General features: G+C 31.9%; 1 protein-coding gene across 1 annotated transcript; it reads right to left on the bottom strand.

Moving 5' to 3' along the window:
- Positions 1-2,656: 2,656 nt before the first annotated feature.
- LOC123701289 (ommochrome-binding protein-like) lies at positions 2,657-5,584 on the bottom strand. Its single transcript, XM_045648711.1, has 2 exons — positions 5,458-5,584; positions 2,657-4,376 (listed from the first exon to the last, which is right to left on the bottom strand). The coding sequence occupies exon 2, from the start codon at positions 4,366-4,368 to the stop codon at positions 3,478-3,480; it is 891 nt and encodes a 296-aa protein (XP_045504667.1). The 5' UTR covers positions 4,369-4,376; positions 5,458-5,584; the 3' UTR covers positions 2,657-3,477.
- Positions 5,585-18,087: the final 12,503 nt, after the last annotated feature.

Below are 18,087 nucleotides of genomic sequence, written 5' to 3'. Positions count from 1 at the left end.
GTCAAAATAGTAAATATTATGCCATTCCCGTAAGAATAATTTGAACTTGTTCGAACTCCATAATCATACAATTACAGAACTTTACTTATTACTAGAGTCACTTTGGCTAAAAGTAGAGTAACCATTTATTTAAAATTTCTTTTAACATAATAACATTCAATACTTCTCCCAGTGAGTTACAAAGGGTAAATAAGTTTGAATTTTTTATAATGCGCCCTTAACTTTCGTCGGGAAGACGAGCCCTGTGATGATTACGAAAGCAGGGACGGATTTACGGTGGATTTACAAGAAATTTTCTATAATTAATATTGTTTTCTTAGATTATATTTCTATTAGGTTCATGCTTACTACTACCTGTACGGAGCTTTAATGTATTTTGTTGTAATTTTATTTGACCACTAGCGGTCCGCCCCGGCTTCGCCCGTGGTACATATTTCGCAATAAAATGTAGCCTATGTCCTTTCTCGGGTATCAAAATATCTCCATACCAAATTTCATGCAAATTGCTTCAGTAGTTTAGGCGTGATTGAGTAACAGACAGACAGACAGAGTTACTTTCGCATTTATAATATTAGTATGGATTATTAATGTGTTATTTTTCTTTGTCTTTTTCACAATGTATTGGTATTCAGGTTACATACACGAGTCTTATTTACCGTAATAAAATAGTCCACTTGTGTAATTACACAATAATGTGCTTAATTAGGCACATTTACAAAATGAAATCAGTGAGACATCAACGCTCCATGCAACACAATTTAAAACCTTCGAGAATGTGATAGAGAGGCGAAATCAGTTAAAAGGCGACCAAAATGATATATATTTTAATGTGACATACAGGCGAAGACACCCGGTTTCACCCGGAACGCTCCCCAAAGCTTTCAGCGATCTACATCATGACGAACTTTTAGTGATGAAGGCTCTCGTGCCATTCCCGCAAAATAACGCAACGTATATTTTCAAAAATTCACCCCTATTATATTATAAAAATGTTCGAAGTCCGTCCCAAAAGCGAACACCTCTTTTCTCTCCCTCACTCATCTTTGCGTAACTCAAGAATTGATGGATAAATATTTTTATGGACTCAAGAGATGAATTTTCTCGTATGTTTTGAATCTTCTACTTTACGTTAGGCCGTTTAGGTTTTAACGAGATTAGCTTGTTTATGATGAGCCATCTGGAGTCCCAGCCATGTTTCAGTTTTTAAGAAAAATGTATAATTACAGAGTTTTCTACACATTTACTTAGATATTTTTTATACTGCTTTCATTTCGGTAATATAATGCTGTATGAAGCACTTTGTTGGCTACATCAGATTAATCTATTATCATCAAAAAAGTAATACGCCTTTAATAACGTTTAAAATACCGATATAAAAAACAGGAAGTTACATTTTTAATAAAGTGTTTCTCTCTTATATAGCACAATTAATTTTGTACAAAATTATCCTATCCTACTTATTATAGATATTATAAATGCGAAAGTTTGTGAGGATGGATGTGTTGTGTATGTGTGTTACTCTTTCACGCAAATAATACTAAACCGATTGACAATGAAGTTTAGCAGACATATTGAGGGTAACTTGGATTAACACATAGGATAGGTTAATCCCAAATATACCAGGGGAACGGGAACTATGCGGATTGTTCTTTGAAAACGCGGGCGAAGCCGCGACCGGAAAGCTAATAGATTATAAACATAAAGCCATCAATAATCACAAAATACAAATATTATACGTTAAGCAATAACGTTAAAAATCATAACTTCATCAAATACATAAACTCTAAAGAATATTTATATAACATTAACATATATATCGAGCTCCTTTTAAACGTTTCAAAAAACCGATGAAATGTAAAACCTCTTTTGTGGGAATCGAACCCAAATAAGAGGGTAAATACTGTTTGATGTTTCCAAATGACCACTTGGTTTAAGAGCCATTTCATTTTAATACCTTGCTTTGTACCTTCTGTACCTACTTTGCAATATTTGTTGATGCGGTATGAAGGTACGACATTCATATAGGTAAATATTTAACTTGTTACTAAGTTACTGAGTTGAATGAAATCTGTTTTGTTTTGTATATACTTTTTGTTTTCATGTAAAAAACATCATCTCTCTACGACGTAGTTAATTTATCATAACTGCGCTTATCAGTAAGCCAACGCTATTGGGCCAAAGTAGCGTTTAGCTAATATGTAGTAGTAGTATGTATACTGTGGCCAAAGACAATGTGCCAGAAACAAATGTATATTAATATTATAAAGGTAAAGAGTTTGTTTGAACGCGCTAATCTCAAGAATGGTACTGGTTCGATTTGAAAAATTTTTTCGGTGTTGGATAACCCATTTATCGAGAAGCGGAGCCACGTGGGTGAAACCGCAGAGAGCAGCTAGTATATTATAAAATACCTGTAAAATGAATTATCTAGTCCATGACCGCCTAAATATTTACCAACAGAGTAAGAAAATGAAACAAAAAATTATTCATTTATTTATTAACAAATACTGATTTAAATTATACACTTAAAATTATATTAACATTGTTAAACTAATCAAATCATACAATTTTAATAGATTTATGTTATAAGGGATATAATCATATTATAATTAATATTCATTTAGTTCATTATTAAATGACCCAGTATGGGTTCATTTCCCTTGTACCGTTTATTCGTGTTGCTACTTTCTATTTCACACATTCTGGCTTAATTATTAGATAATTGTCATCGTTCTGAAATTTTTACAAATTTATTTCATCTAAAAGTACTACATGTAACCGGAATCCTGCTAATATTATAAATGCGAAAGTTTGTGGGGATGGATGTTTGTGTATGTGTATGTTTGTTACTCTTTCACGCAAATACTACTGAACCGATTACAATGAAATTTAGCACACATGTAGAGGGTAACTGGAAATCCCACAGTAACGGGAATTATGTAGGTTTTTCTTTGAAAACGCGGGCGAAGCCGCGGGCGGAGAACTAGTATTATATAAAATAACAAATGCGATAATTAACTAGCTATAATTATATACTGCGTAATGGGCTTCAAACTAATTTTATTAAAAAATTCGTTAATATTTTGAGTATTTCCCAGGATTCCAAAGTTCATTGTATAGTTAATACAATCTTTTACAACTTTACAATTGCACAAATTCAAAATTATATCCTTAATCAATTCCCTGAATAACGCCTCTCATATTATTTTGCTAGCCGTATCTACATGACACAGTCACACGTTCAAAGTAAATTAGCCCTTACCGACTAGTTAAAATAGATGATCTCCACATAAACACATCAACACAATTAAGCCATTAGGACCAAGAGCGAGGACAAATAAATGAATATCAATGTCTTCAAGCAGGAAATTTAACGGTTATGTCTTTCCTCAAAATAACGGGATTATCCTTTAATATAATTAGTTACGCTATTATGATTTCTATTGTCTTTTTCAACATCGGGAATATTTCTACAATTTACCATCTAGTAATGTTTTTCTTGTTTGAAGTACCATCGTCACACAACGTCATATTTACATCTAATAATTTATACAGACTTCTCCCTGATGTGAACATAAAATTGTTATCATTATCGAAAGTAAGTGCATCTATATCTTCCAATTCAATCACTTTTTCCACTTTGGAATCAGCTAGGTTTCTATCTATAGTAACCTTATAAATACCATCTAACCACCAAGCATATATTTCATCGTCTAAATTAATAGCCAATCCTCTAAAATAAGAATTTTTCGACAGCCACACCGTTTCATCGTTTTTACTCGCAAACAATCCATACATACTGACGAACACAGTAACATAGTCTTTATTAACAACAAAGTTCTTCACCGGCATGTGTTCGACAATTACATCAAAGTTATCTCCTTTCTTCTTAACGATTCTGTATTCGCCGTTCCTAACAAAGTATACGTGGCCCTTATAAAACAAGCTAAGTACGCTATCGCCGCGGGAGCTGTACGGCGCCACTTTATATGACTTGGTATCTAAGACGTAAATACCATCACTGCCTCCGAGATAGACGAGTCCATTTTCTTGATCAACGTCAAACGTTCCAAAATTCATGATGAATTTCCCGCCAGAAATAACCGTGCTGTTAACGGGATCGTCCAAATTGATGAAACCGACTTTATAGTACTCTTCATCGTTGATGTTAGGTTCGAAACTGTAGAACAGCGTGTTTGTTGAGCGTAATATGCCTAATTTGTGGATAACGACGCGATCCCTGAACGGCGCTTGTATGTCGAAGAGATAGGTGATATTGTAACACGAGAAGTTGCTTCGGACACATGTTGTGCATATCTCGCTTAAAATAAACGGTATTGTAGACAGGAGAGTGATCACAAACAGCATGATGATATCTGAAATTGTAATAAATACGCTTATATAAAATGGATGTTGTTTTTTTACACAGGTAGGAATATGATAGTCATTTCAAAATATTGTTATAGGTATATTTAGCTGCATATTTTATATGTTATTTTTAGCTCAGGAAATTTATTATGTACACTGTCACGTTGATTGAGTTCAATAAATATTTTACACCTAATTTGTCTCTCTATGTATTGTATAAGCATAATATAAAAGTAAAACTACATCAAACTATCACCAGTCATTTATAGCACTATAAAAGAATATCGATTATTTCCTCGGTAACTTGAAACTGTCCACAGTAGAAGCTAACTGTAATGCTCCAATAAATTAGGATATTAATGTCGCGACATAATGGGACTAAGTAATCATGGTTAATTGCATTGTTTTTGCTATTACTGACCCTATTATGTAGGTAATTGTATTTGGAATGTAATATTCGTAATGTGACATCTACACTATAATATTATAAAGAGGAAAACTTTGTTTGTTTGTTTGATTGATTGTAATGAATAGGCTCATAAACTATTGGACCGATTAAAAAAATTCTTTCACCATTCGAAAGCTACATTATCCACGAGTAATATAGGCTATATAATATTATCACGCTAAGGCCAACAGGGGTGGAGCCATGGGGGTGAAAACGCGCGGCACAGCTAGTTAATGATAAATAGACAGGACGTTTTATTTATGATGGTAGGTATTAGTATCTTGGTAGAGCAAACATAACAAATACAAGTTGACTTTTTCTAACATAATAATTATTAAGATTAAATACCACACGGGTTCATTGATTATAACTCAATCAATATACTATTCCAATAAATGTAATATATTAAACTAATCAATCAAACTTTACTTTAAAACTTTGTACCAAAATTGATCGAAATTTCTACGAATTCTGCGAAACCTACTATTCTACGAAATCACAACCATTTCTCAAATATATAACTAATTAAAAAGAGTATTTAGCAAACTAATAAATTATACTTCACGATTTTCGAAATTAAATCCTCCAAATCTCCATTTAATTAAGGCCAAATACGATCTAAATAAAAAAAACAAAATTACCACATTCCAATCGTTTCACTACACTAAAACTACGGACCACTAGTCACCACCATACTGACCACTACCACTCGGCTCGAGACTGTATGACTGTATGTACACAAAGCATGTAACCTTGCTTATTAAGCTGCTTACAGACTGTGAAATTTAGCTCCAAACAGGGATATAGTGTCATCAAGATCAATGACTAGCATAGCGTATTTAATATACATATAGGTATGTAAATAGCGTCCTACTAATATTATAAATGCGAAAGTTTGTGAGAATGGATGTATGTATTTTTATTACACTTTCACGCAAATACTACTGAACCAATTACAATGCAATTTAGCACACATATAGAACGTAACTTGGATTAACACATTGGATAAGTTTTATCCCGAAAATTCCACGAGAACGGGAACTTATTATCTTTATACATTGTTAAAATAACAAAATTAATTTATCAAATATCCCTTGCCTTGTAAAAACTGCGAAAGGGTAAACACCTTTTCACATGTTTTATTGATAGCTTGTATAAGCTCTCATTAAGCTGTCTGACTTTTTTGTTTAAGCTGGGAATAAAACCTATAATGTTACAATGTTAGGACATTAATTACCTTCTTGCCCGGGGGAATCTATAAATTATTCCTTTATTAATATTACAAACGCGACTTTGTGTACATTTGTTTACATAAATGGACATGTTATATTTCGATACGATCCTAGAGGAATAAAATATTATGTATAATAGTGATAATGAAGCCCAAAGAACACACCTTAAACACGTAAAATTATATATCCTATAATTTTTATTAAGCTATTGCATAGCTTCTCTCGCGGGCCTTGAGCACGGGGACCGAATCCAGAAGTTGCGTAACGAAAAACCTCACGCTCCCCACTCCGACGGGCACGGAGGTGTGGCTCGAAGGCATGCTATGCAATAGCCGCAGCAGTCCCCGAGTGCCACACGTCTTTTTTTTTATTACATAAAAGTTCTTCAGGTATTTTTTAAAAACACAATCTCATAAATCTGGAAAAACTTAAAAAGAATAAGTTCAAAATGTTTACTTTAAATGAACAAAAAATATAATGTATTTTTAGTGTAGCAAATTATACAGTCTCGGCTTTCTTCGCCATTTCTTTGAAGATTAGACAAGATAAATTATAAACGCTGAAATATTCCATTATCTTCTTGCGCACAAAAGGTAAATTTAAATTCTTTTAAATAAACCTTTTTAATGGATATAAATCTTGACTTAACTGTGGATGCAAAATGGTAGCTTCTGTAGATATACTAAAAGTAGCTAATAAACAAATATATTTAAAAAAAAATATGATATTTGTCAGTTTGTATTGTATAAATATTTAATTGAAGGATTTTTTCTCAATAAACTCTCATTGGGTTTTTGTACCTTTTCAAGTAACAAAATCTATTATGTCTATTAAAGCTAAGTATTTTCCTCGTCTTTTCTGGGTTGCCTGGTAGAGATCGCTGCCAGCGATAAGGCCGCTGCTGTACATTGTTACATTATATTTTTAAGTTTGTAAAATGTCTATAAGGTGTACAATAAAGTGTTTTTCATTCATTCAAAGACAAACATGTAAATATAAACAGCAATATAACATACCTATCTAAGTATTCACGTATAAAAATACCAGAAGGAAGCACGCTCAAATAGCTCCATATTGTCTGTATGACGTTACATGATTACCCAGTTGTGTCATAGATTTTATCAAGGGCCGTGTAATTTTAGACCGTAGGCCCTAATTGTAACCTAACCTAAATACTTACTCGTTTAAGTTTAACCTCACTCAACCTGGACTATTTACCTAGACGTTCTTAGATTGTAATCAAGTAATTCCGGGTAAGGAATGTGTAATTATTAACGCCGTATTATATTCGACTTATTAACTAAATAACTCATGTTTTCGGAAGCCTGTTTTAAATTTGGCGAAACACGTGTAGACTGGAAAGATATTTTATTCAGTAAGCATGTAAGAAAATTCTTACACCATTTTTACCTATCTATTCATAATCGATTCTCGTTGTAGATTATAAACATTTGCATATACATACGTATTTATGCTTATAAAAATAATATACCTACTTATTATACTGATCTCAACATTTTAATTTCGTTTTCAATATTTTCTATACCTTATACATCCGCATTTTTTTTTTTAATTTGCGTAGGTATATAAAAAAATAAACGTGTTTATTGTTAATAATTAGTTTAATAGCATTCAGATTTTAAGGAGTAGAAAAAATCCATCACGAGGCGGGGTAGGTAAAGCTGTGTGCAAAAGTATTTTTGTTTTCATACAAAGTATAAAGTAAATGTTTTAGTGTTGTTACATTCAAAATATGTACTTAAAACACATTAAATATTCACACATTCACAACAGAACAGCAGTTTCGGTGTGTGATCACGGATAAAGAACTGCTTATAAATTATATACACTGTATAGGGTTGCTACCTTTCAATAATTTTATTAAACTATTTGTTATTTAATTTATTACAACCAGTTCACGAGGGACCAGTTCCTCTATTAAACAACAATAGTATTTTTAGTTACATCAAAAAGAAAACGAAGTTGCAATGTAATTACGTAGGCTTTATTGTAAATTTACTTTTTAATCTGATCATATTTTTTTTTACATCATTTATACTGAAATTTATTACTTTTAATGTTCATAACAAAACTATAGAGTCTAACAATTCCTTTTCGTTCACAAAAGGATTATAACACTATGATTAAATCATCAAAAAGATAAGAAAAAAAATATTTTTCCTATCAGGGCATCGAAGTCGCTATTATTCTAACAACAATTCACTTGCAATAAATATAAGCACGTCATGATGTCAAATTAGTGACAAAAAGCCGGATGTCGGAAAGTTGGCAGCCCTGTTTATACAATTGGCAGTAATTAGAGGTAGGAATACTGTTGTTTTGGAGTCAGGAAGCTGTTACCCAAAGCTAGTTTGATAATAACAGTATTGTACTAACGCCTTTGTTTACTATGGGATAGTCATTGCTCGAATTAATGTTACTGGCGAAAAGGTCGACCATTTTGACCGGGATTGGCTAATCAATGATTATGTCTATGATTGTATTGATATTAGGGATATTGAAAGTTTTTCATGTATTAGATATGTTAAATAAATAAAGTGATTTTATGTGTAGATATGATAGTTATATATATTTAAAATTATTCACGCTTATAAGTATGAAAATGTATAGAGCTTCAGCTTAAAGGCATCGCTTGTATTTATTTCAATTACTAAAGTATTACAACATTTTTAATGAAATAGAGCTAAAGGTATACATATTATAAAGTAATACAATGTATAATATTATGTGTACAAACAAACTCAAATAAAAATCTAGGTATATTTAAAGGTTTCTAAAACTTAAAACAAAATTACATCTAATGTTAGGAATATACGTTTCGACATTTAAAAGCGCGGTTAAAATATCCTAGTCACTTTTGACTTGTACTTCCTTCTATAAATAGTAGCCATAACCATAAAGACGTGGAAAATCGTGTATATTATGTGGTTAGGCCCGCGTTTGGAAACATCCAGAAACCCGCACTTAATCTTTGTTAATCCAATGCTATTGTGGACCCCTGCCATGACAAGATCAAAATAGCTGGTTGTATGGAAAAAGGTTGGATGAAGAGCATTGTTTATTTTTAAAATAGATCATGTAGGTGTGAGCTTTAGCCAAAACAATCCTGTTAGGAATGCGAAGGTGTTTTGTTTTTGATCATATAGTGTAATATAGGTAGCTTATTAATTGAAATTATGAACATTAGTCGAGTAGTTTAGGCGAGAGTATTAAAAACTAATATTGCTACAATGTGGATTCTTTTTGACGCTTTAATCGATAATTTAAGAATAGTTAATCGCTAATGAAGAAAACAGTAACCTGACAACAATTTGTCTGTAGGTAAATATTCGTTAGACCCACCAAAATTATCTACCTAAAGGCACGTATTAAATATCCACAATATTCGTAAATTAATAAATAATCGCTTACAAAAGCTTAAATTTATAAAAGAAAGTTTAAATATTTAGGCATTGTCCAAGTTTAGACTTTAATATTTTAATATTAAACGAAGAATAGCCGTCACCAAAGTGTTGTCACTACAATAAAAAAGATAAAAAGTAGGGAACAATAAAGAAAGTAGGTGTCCGTAGCGCCTGATCTCATAACGCGGGAAACGGAGAAAAAATGCATAAAATGTTGAAATTAGGTCATGTACATCAAAAGACAATTTAAATGGCTTGCTGGGGCGGCCACATTGTATACGGGTTTAGATGAAAGCGCACCACACTTGAAAATGTCAACTCTATACTTTTTAATGTCATATTTTCCAGCTTGCAAATTATGCACGCTTTATTTTTTATAATCTGTATCGGAATTGATGCGCGAAAATGTTTAGTTTTTTTCTCTAGTTTTTTTTTCACTCGTATCAAAAGTAAAATAAATCTGCGTAGATATAATAAATCTATTTGAAGAATTTTATTCAGACACGAAATCTTTTAAGCTTTGAGCTGCTTTCACATATAAATAATGCACCTCAAATTGTTTTCAACCCTTAGGTACACTCACACCGTTAATTGAATTCAAAATAAGAGAGGGAAACCAAACACGACCCGGGAACGTAAAACATACGCACGTTTCATGCAGATAATAAATTATTTTCTTGATTTACAGCGTGACGTAGAGTGAAATAAAGTGAGAACCATAAACCCTACGCCAGTTAAGCTCGCTACGTGCGTATAGAGATTTTTTTTTTTCAATTTCACATAGACATTTCGCGGTATCCTTTGAGACGTAGTAAGTGTTGATGAATGTCTGTAATTTGTAAGAAGCAATGTAGAGCTTGCGTGTATTTTTCACTTTAAGCACCAAATGCTTTTTGTTGTCTAAATTCCTCGATTTCATTTTAACTTTTTTATTGGATTGAGCCTGTTGCGTGCGAGTTAATGGTTTATTTGGACTTGTCGAATCTTTCTTTTCTTTCAATTTCGTGAAAATAGCGTGCGCGTAGCATGCAAATTATTCTCATGAAATAATTCTGAACATTATTTACCTATATAATTTTCTTCTTTCACAAACCGTTCCTTGAATCAAAATTAATTCATAAATATTCGTTAATGTACCTACCTACCCATATCACACATTAATTCGAGGTAGGTTATGTAAAACAGAACAATTTATTTTCTACTACCTGTGCCACGCGGTTTCACCCGCGTGGCTCCGCTCCTGTTGGCCTTAGCGTGATAATATAGGTATTACTCGTGGATAATGTAGCTTTCGAATGGTGAAAGAATTTTTAAAATCGGTCCAGTAGTTTATGAGCCTATTCATTACAATCAAACAAACAAACAAAGTTTTCCTCTTTATAGATAATATTAGTGTAGATATATTCATTCTTGTTGACTCTACTCTGGTTATAAACTCGGATATAAAACGTAGCAAACAAACACGTGAGGAACCGTTTATCACAACTAAACGTATTGCAATCACAACCTACATGGCACCTAGCAATATATCCTCATTAGAATTTAAACTGACGGATCCCGTAGCCCTCAGAGAATTGAGTCATACCCTTAGATCATAGTTACATAGCGTAGTGCGTCAACCACTTTATTATTTATAATTTAGTAATTTACCTAGTTCGATAGCTATCATTGACATGACACGGAGATATTAATTTTAATTTAAAGTTAATTAAGTTTACCAATTCATTGATTGAAGTATCTATGTACCTAGTAGGTATTTGAATAGTAAATATTTATAAAGTTTTAACTACGTACTCTATATAGGTAGTTCAGGATACATCGCCCATTTTTGCAAGTGACTACTATCAAGCTGATTTTCCGTTTGTAGCTTTATTTTGATGAGACACCGAATAATTTCGTGTACGAAACTCTCGATTGTGGTAGCTAACAGAGATAACAAGGATAAAATTTTTTGATTTGATGGTTCTCAAATATTTATTACGCAATTTGTAGGACAATATGTCTGTTGAATTATATAAACATTAACTAAGTGAAAACAAAAAAATCAGCTTGTTAGTAATCATTTATGATGACCTCGTTATCGATACAATTTGGAAAGGGGGACTCTTTGAACCAACCATAGATTTTGTAGGACAAATATTTTTTCGAATAATTTAGGTAATTATCTTGAGATTGAACAAAAAAAAATTCAGTTAGTAATAAATATTTGAGAACCATCAAATCAAAAATTTTTATCCTTGTTATCTCTGTTAGCTACCACAATCGAGACTTTCGTACACGAAATTATTGGGCGTCTCATCAAAATAAAGCTACAAACGGAAAATTAGCTTGATAGTAGTCACTTGCAAAAATGGGCGATGTATCCTGAACTAATAGCCAAAGTTATTTAATATTACATTATATAGTTGCTTTACAAGATACGTAAAAATAAACGTAGGTAATAAGTAATAGCATAAACATGGCTGCAATAAAACTATATTGTATTAAATATTATATAGTATATTGTATTGAAAGGCAGTAATAAACACACACATTTATCGGATAATAAAGCGAAATGTATCGAATATTCCGCGCGAAAGCCACGCCGCAGGCTTGGTGCGAAATTTGTTCTTCGCCTGTACACCCACGCTTTCTGCAAACTCGCTCCAAGTTATAAGAGGTAGTTATCCGCAATAGAAACAATAGTTTGTTTATTTATAGAATTTACAAAATTTCCACATTTCTCACATAACAATTTAGGTACATACATCATCATACAATCCAAATGCAACCAGTTTAATTTATTGTCATCTCCAGGCCCAAAATCGTGGACTACGCAACATTATACGAAGCCTTTTCAAGATTAGGTACCGTAATTATATTTACATAACACACACAATAATGTAGAGTCGAGACTCTCACCTAAAAAATAATTTTTCAATCAGACTATTACTGTACTTTGTTAGATACACAATACGTAACAATGATAATATTCAAATAATAATAAAAAATAAACATAATAATTCACAAAATTATTATCACGTTAAATGCACACAGTTTCTCGTAATGTTTTGGAGCCAAGACTGTAAACTGCTCTGTAAACTGTGCCAATCTATGCTTCTAATCTCTCCCAAAACTGTATTTCCCTAAAACTATCAACAATTAAGTCCTCCAATAAACAGCTTATAACTTACACCAAGCACCACAGGCGATGGTATTTCGATTCATCGAGCGAGCACCCGATCCACAGCCGCCAAATTGCGTGTCCTGGCTATCAGCACACGTCACGAGTTGACGAGGGGTATCATGTATTTAGGTTTTTATTACGCAACACACCAGAAATTCCGTATCAAGTTACGCATAATGCGTATTATGTAACGTCCCTTGAATAGGGCAATTATATAGAATTAGGTACGAAGGGTTGTACCTACCACTTTTTATACTTATTTCTACAAATTTGTTTATAAAGCTCAGATGAAAATTATAGGTATCTATATAAATTGTTGCAACAATATCATTCTAATAAGGTTTATAACAAACTTAACACAAACATTTATTTATTCAATAAAATAGCCTTCCAGAAGCACTTTTGAGTCGTCGTAACAGTTTTAACATTTACCACAATAATCTGAATTTTAAATATATTGTTAAAAAAGCTACGCTTTCAAACCCATGATCTATTTAGGTACGTTCATTACTAAAATGAATTTTGCACACACTTGGCTATTAATTAATCGAATAAGATACTTATACAGTAATACCCGTATACCTAAACTAGCTTACCGCTTGCGGCTTCGCCCGCTTTGTCTAAAACCTAATAAATTACATATATACTAAAACCTTCCTCTTGAATCACTCCATCCTTAGACTCCATCTATTAAAAAAACCGCATCAAAATCCGTTGCGTAGTTTTAAAGATTTAAGCATACAAAGGGACATAGGGACAGAGAAAACAACTTTGTTTTATACATACTATGTAGTGATAATGACATTACACTCATTTGGAATCGTGTAGAAAAGACGATCACTATTTTCAGCATTATCCAACATGAGTGGGTGGTCATTATAGGTACTCCCACGGAGCCCTAATTAATCCATTGAATAAATAAATGAATTGATAGAGTTGCGTGCTTCTATTGTTTAGCGTATTTCTCTAGGGATCAAATGTTAATTACCTTTTCACGGACAATTGTTCAATAAACCAACCTTGAAAACCATTTTTTAAAGGTTTGATTGGAGCTAATTTCAAATGGGAACAATGGGTAATGAGTAATAACACGTAGTAGTGGTTAATAATTTATCACTGATACAAAATTAATCAATTTCTATGCTTTGGTTATGGTTTTGCAATACTCGCCTTATGTTCTCGTAACCTCGGTTGCAGAAGTATTTGGGCGGCGCACTTAGCTTACGACATTCAATAATATAAAAACCTCTTCTTTAAAATAGGAGATAATGTTAACTTTATTTTTCAGTCAATACTTATTTATTAAAAGCTCAATAAATCTAATTTCAAGGAAATTCAGGAAAAGGACGGACGACGGGTATATAAAAACAACATTTACGTTTAGCGAGAGTTTAATAAAAAAATGCAAAATAAAAATATATCCAAATATTGGGACTTATCACTAGGGATATCAGTATGTGTACGATCATACAAAAATACAAAACTACACGCAATCACACTATTGACATTTTTTTATTCATATTACCTTACTGTTCTTCTGATAAAAATGTATTGAGATATGATCCTAAAATATCTAAAGGGTACGATTATTTCTCCATAATAACATTGAGTTACCTACATAATCGCGTAGCACACAAAAATGCTAAATTCTTATAATTATCAGCGACTTTTTGTCTGTCTAATTGAAAGATACAAAACCATCACTCCCCAATACATTTTTATCAGACCTGGCAACATTTAATTACGCCAATTGTATGTAAATCACAAAGGGTTGGCACCGATTTCGATTGTAGCAGTCACACTGTGAAAAAACAAATGGACAAAACGATTATTGTCTTTTCACAACTTCACGGAGCGGGATTAAAAGCCAATGCTTTGTGCTTCATTTCATTTGCACGCGATTCCATTCATTAAAAAACCCAGTGAAATATTATTTCGACGGGTCCATTTGCATGGAATTAAACACAGATATTCAGTTTGTAAAAAAAATGTATGCAATTGCTTAACAATTAACATTTTCTTTGGCTCGATAAATTCTTGATGGAGATGGTGATGGCTACATCTGTTGTCACATATGTTGGCTTAAGTTGTCAAATTTATCTTCGATATGCATGGAGGTATGTTCATATTACAATGACAAATGGTCCTTTAAGTCAAGGAACTAAATAAACAGTTATAATGCGCAAAACTAATTATTATCACATTAGGCACTTTCTCTTCGTTGAACTATAGTCATGATACGATCTAATATAAGGATTGGTCAACATAAGATTTAGGTTTATTGCCTTAGTCTTATTCAGTTGTTTGATTTATTTTTGAAAATACCTCCATGCATTTCGGACGATAAATCTGATGCAATACCACTAAAAACATTGTAAACATTTTTCACTTTCATAACAGAATCGCGGTACAAAATACTAAATTTAAATTACATAAAAATGTAAAACAAATTGAGCGCATAATTCATTCACAACATGTAGTATATATGTAGAAAATGTAAAACCATAAATAAATAGAGAAGTCGGTGCGAAGTTGCAAGTTTGATATGATTATACGTGCAGTGCGAATCAGTCATCGATATTATATTAGAATCATGTAGATATGTATTCGTTTGTATTAGATACATTCATTTGCTGAACCGATAACGATCTGGATCAGCTGAAATTGACCAATAAATTAAACCTCATGTCAAGAAAAAGAAAAAGAAATTCATGTCTTGTTATAATTGATTTTTACAGAATATACCGATTCAAAATAATACCGATTCCTGATGTTACCCAATAACCAAATATAAACCTTAATTCAAAGTAATACATTTGAAAATATCATAAGTTTTACAATAACTTTTGACTAGCGAATAAAATTACAACTATACATAAGTGTTTTAAGTAATATAAAGCGTACGTACGTACATCCATCTCTGTCGCACGTATTGTGCGAGAGCGAGACAAGCTAATAATAGGCCCGTTAACGCATATAATATATTCTAATTATAATAATTAAATAAAGCTCAAAATTACAAAATGAGATTCATATTCAACACTAAAAGTAATTCAATACCTAACTAATACATGCAAATGGGAAATGTCATTAGAAATCGTTTGTAAATAAAAAAAATACTTAGTCAGATTTCCGGTCAAAATTACATCAAGACAAAAATCGTTCTGAAATTTCATTACACTGCATAAATCAAAGAAATAGCATCGTAGAGAGCTAACTCGTGTGAATTTTTATTAAAAACTAATAAATCGAAATATAATAATATACTCCATAAACCTCTAATAATGTTAAAAAGATCCTTTGGCGTTTTGAGCAAAACGTGATGTGTTGTTCCGAGTGACGATAGGAACGCAAACTGTATGGCATCAACTAGCGGTACTAAACGCTTTCTTTCATTTACAAATCTATAAATATAAATGATGACTATATACCGGTTACATTTAATTCAATTCCCTAAAGATCCGGATACACTAGCGCACAATTACAAGTAACGACAAAAGTCATCAGTACAATTTGTGCCCTAGTGTAGACGCGCCATTAATCAGAAGTACCCTACATTTTCTTATCTACGTCATTACAATTTATATTAACGTATTTTAAATATAATTAATAAAAATACAAAAAAGTGCGTAGTTATAATAAATAAATGCATCTCATATGGCAAATGTAGGAATGTTGTGAGTGACGTCATATGTAAGTAAAACGCTATTTTTAATTATTAAAGACAAGTTGGAAGATAATTAGTTTTTTAGAGTGCTTAGTGAGAGTATGAAAATGTTTAAAAATATTACTAGACATATTTGTATGGGTAAAGAGTAGCTATAAAATTACTAGATCTCTGTTTTTGGTAAACTGTAGTTTCAAAAACGAGGTAATCGAGTCTATTTTTTTCATTCACATTATTTTTAATCACTAACTGTCACTGAATAGTTTTCATACAAATAATTTATTTACTTGTAGTATATAGGATTCTTACATTATTTTTAAGTCAAGTTCAATTGTGTTTATAGACAATTATTCTGGAATTAGAATTAAAAGGTATCCTTTTTCAATTTTTCATTATTGCCCTAAAAATACGTTATTTTTATAACTGCGTCTATTCAAACAAATATACAACATGAGACAAACTAATTTGCACCTTAACATACACAAATTAAGGTTCAAAATCGTTCTAACGTAAGAATACCATTTACTATAAGGTAAAAAGTAACTAATAGTTCCTTGTACGGCGGAACTCTAAAACTGTTACAATATTTGTGGATAAAACGCTACTTATAATTCAGTGAGCAATACATGAGCATTATTTATTAATATTTTGGTCACCGAGATCACAACACTATTTAAATAGATGTATAACTAAGTCAATTGATAAATAGAACGGATTTAAATCGCGGTTTAAACCGTAAATATTAATAGATATTCATTGTAAAATTGCTGATTACAGATTTTTTTCCATTTCTTGACCATTTTTTCTAGTTTCTTGGGAGTAATTTCTGAATTAAAAATTTGTTTATACCACGTTTTAAATCCGTAAAAAAAAATATTCAATACATATCTAAATATGTAATACTCTAACTAAAATTCATTGAAATACTCGAGAAATAGGTACCAAATACATACAAGCAAAATGCTATAATCAAACATATTTATAAAAAAGTGCATATATTTGTGACGTTATATGCAATTTTATGCTATAAGAAGAATTAATAGACACAGGAAGAAGTTCTTATTGGAAAAAATGTGTGCGTGTACTAGTGTACACTGTACACACGTAAGAAGTGAAACTTCTTTATGAATTAAAATGAACTTCTTTATGAAATTAACTATATGCAACTTTACAGAAATACGTCGAATCACGCGTGGTAGGGATAAGAAAAAGATGGCGCGTAACGGAAAAATGTCACGCGTAACGAAAAAATGTTACACTAAATTTTTTTCCAACCCCGATAAAGAAGTTTCACTTCAAAATCTTATAAACATAATCCATGGTCCGTTATAATATATTGTATAAAAATGCAGCGAAAAATTATTTTCAATTTAAATGCTTTTGTCTCTAATAACCTTTTTCTTTCCCTCTTTAATAATAATCCGACGTCATGAGGAATGAGACAAAACATTGTTTAATATCAAAACCTTATTTCATAAAAACTACTGTATAATGCCCTCTCATATTCTTTAAAACAAAAGAAAGAGACAGGTATATTTGATAAAAAAAGACGTGTGTCACTCGGGGACTGGGGCGGTTGCGCTATTGCATGCTATGCCTTCAATCCACACCTCCGCCCGTCGGAGTGGGGAGCGTGAGGTTTTTTCGTTACGGAATGTCTCGATTCGGTCCCCGCGCTCAAGGCCCGCGATAGGAGCTATGCAATAGCTTAATAAAGGAATAGATCTCAATAGAATTTAAATTACGTATGCTTACGTAATAGTATGAATATTGAAGTAAAA

This window comes from Colias croceus, chromosome 21, assembly GCF_905220415.1.
Source record: "Colias croceus chromosome 21, ilColCroc2.1".
Taxonomy (NCBI): domain Eukaryota; kingdom Metazoa; phylum Arthropoda; class Insecta; order Lepidoptera; family Pieridae; genus Colias; species Colias croceus.
This window is presented reverse-complemented; position numbering and strand designations above follow the sequence as displayed.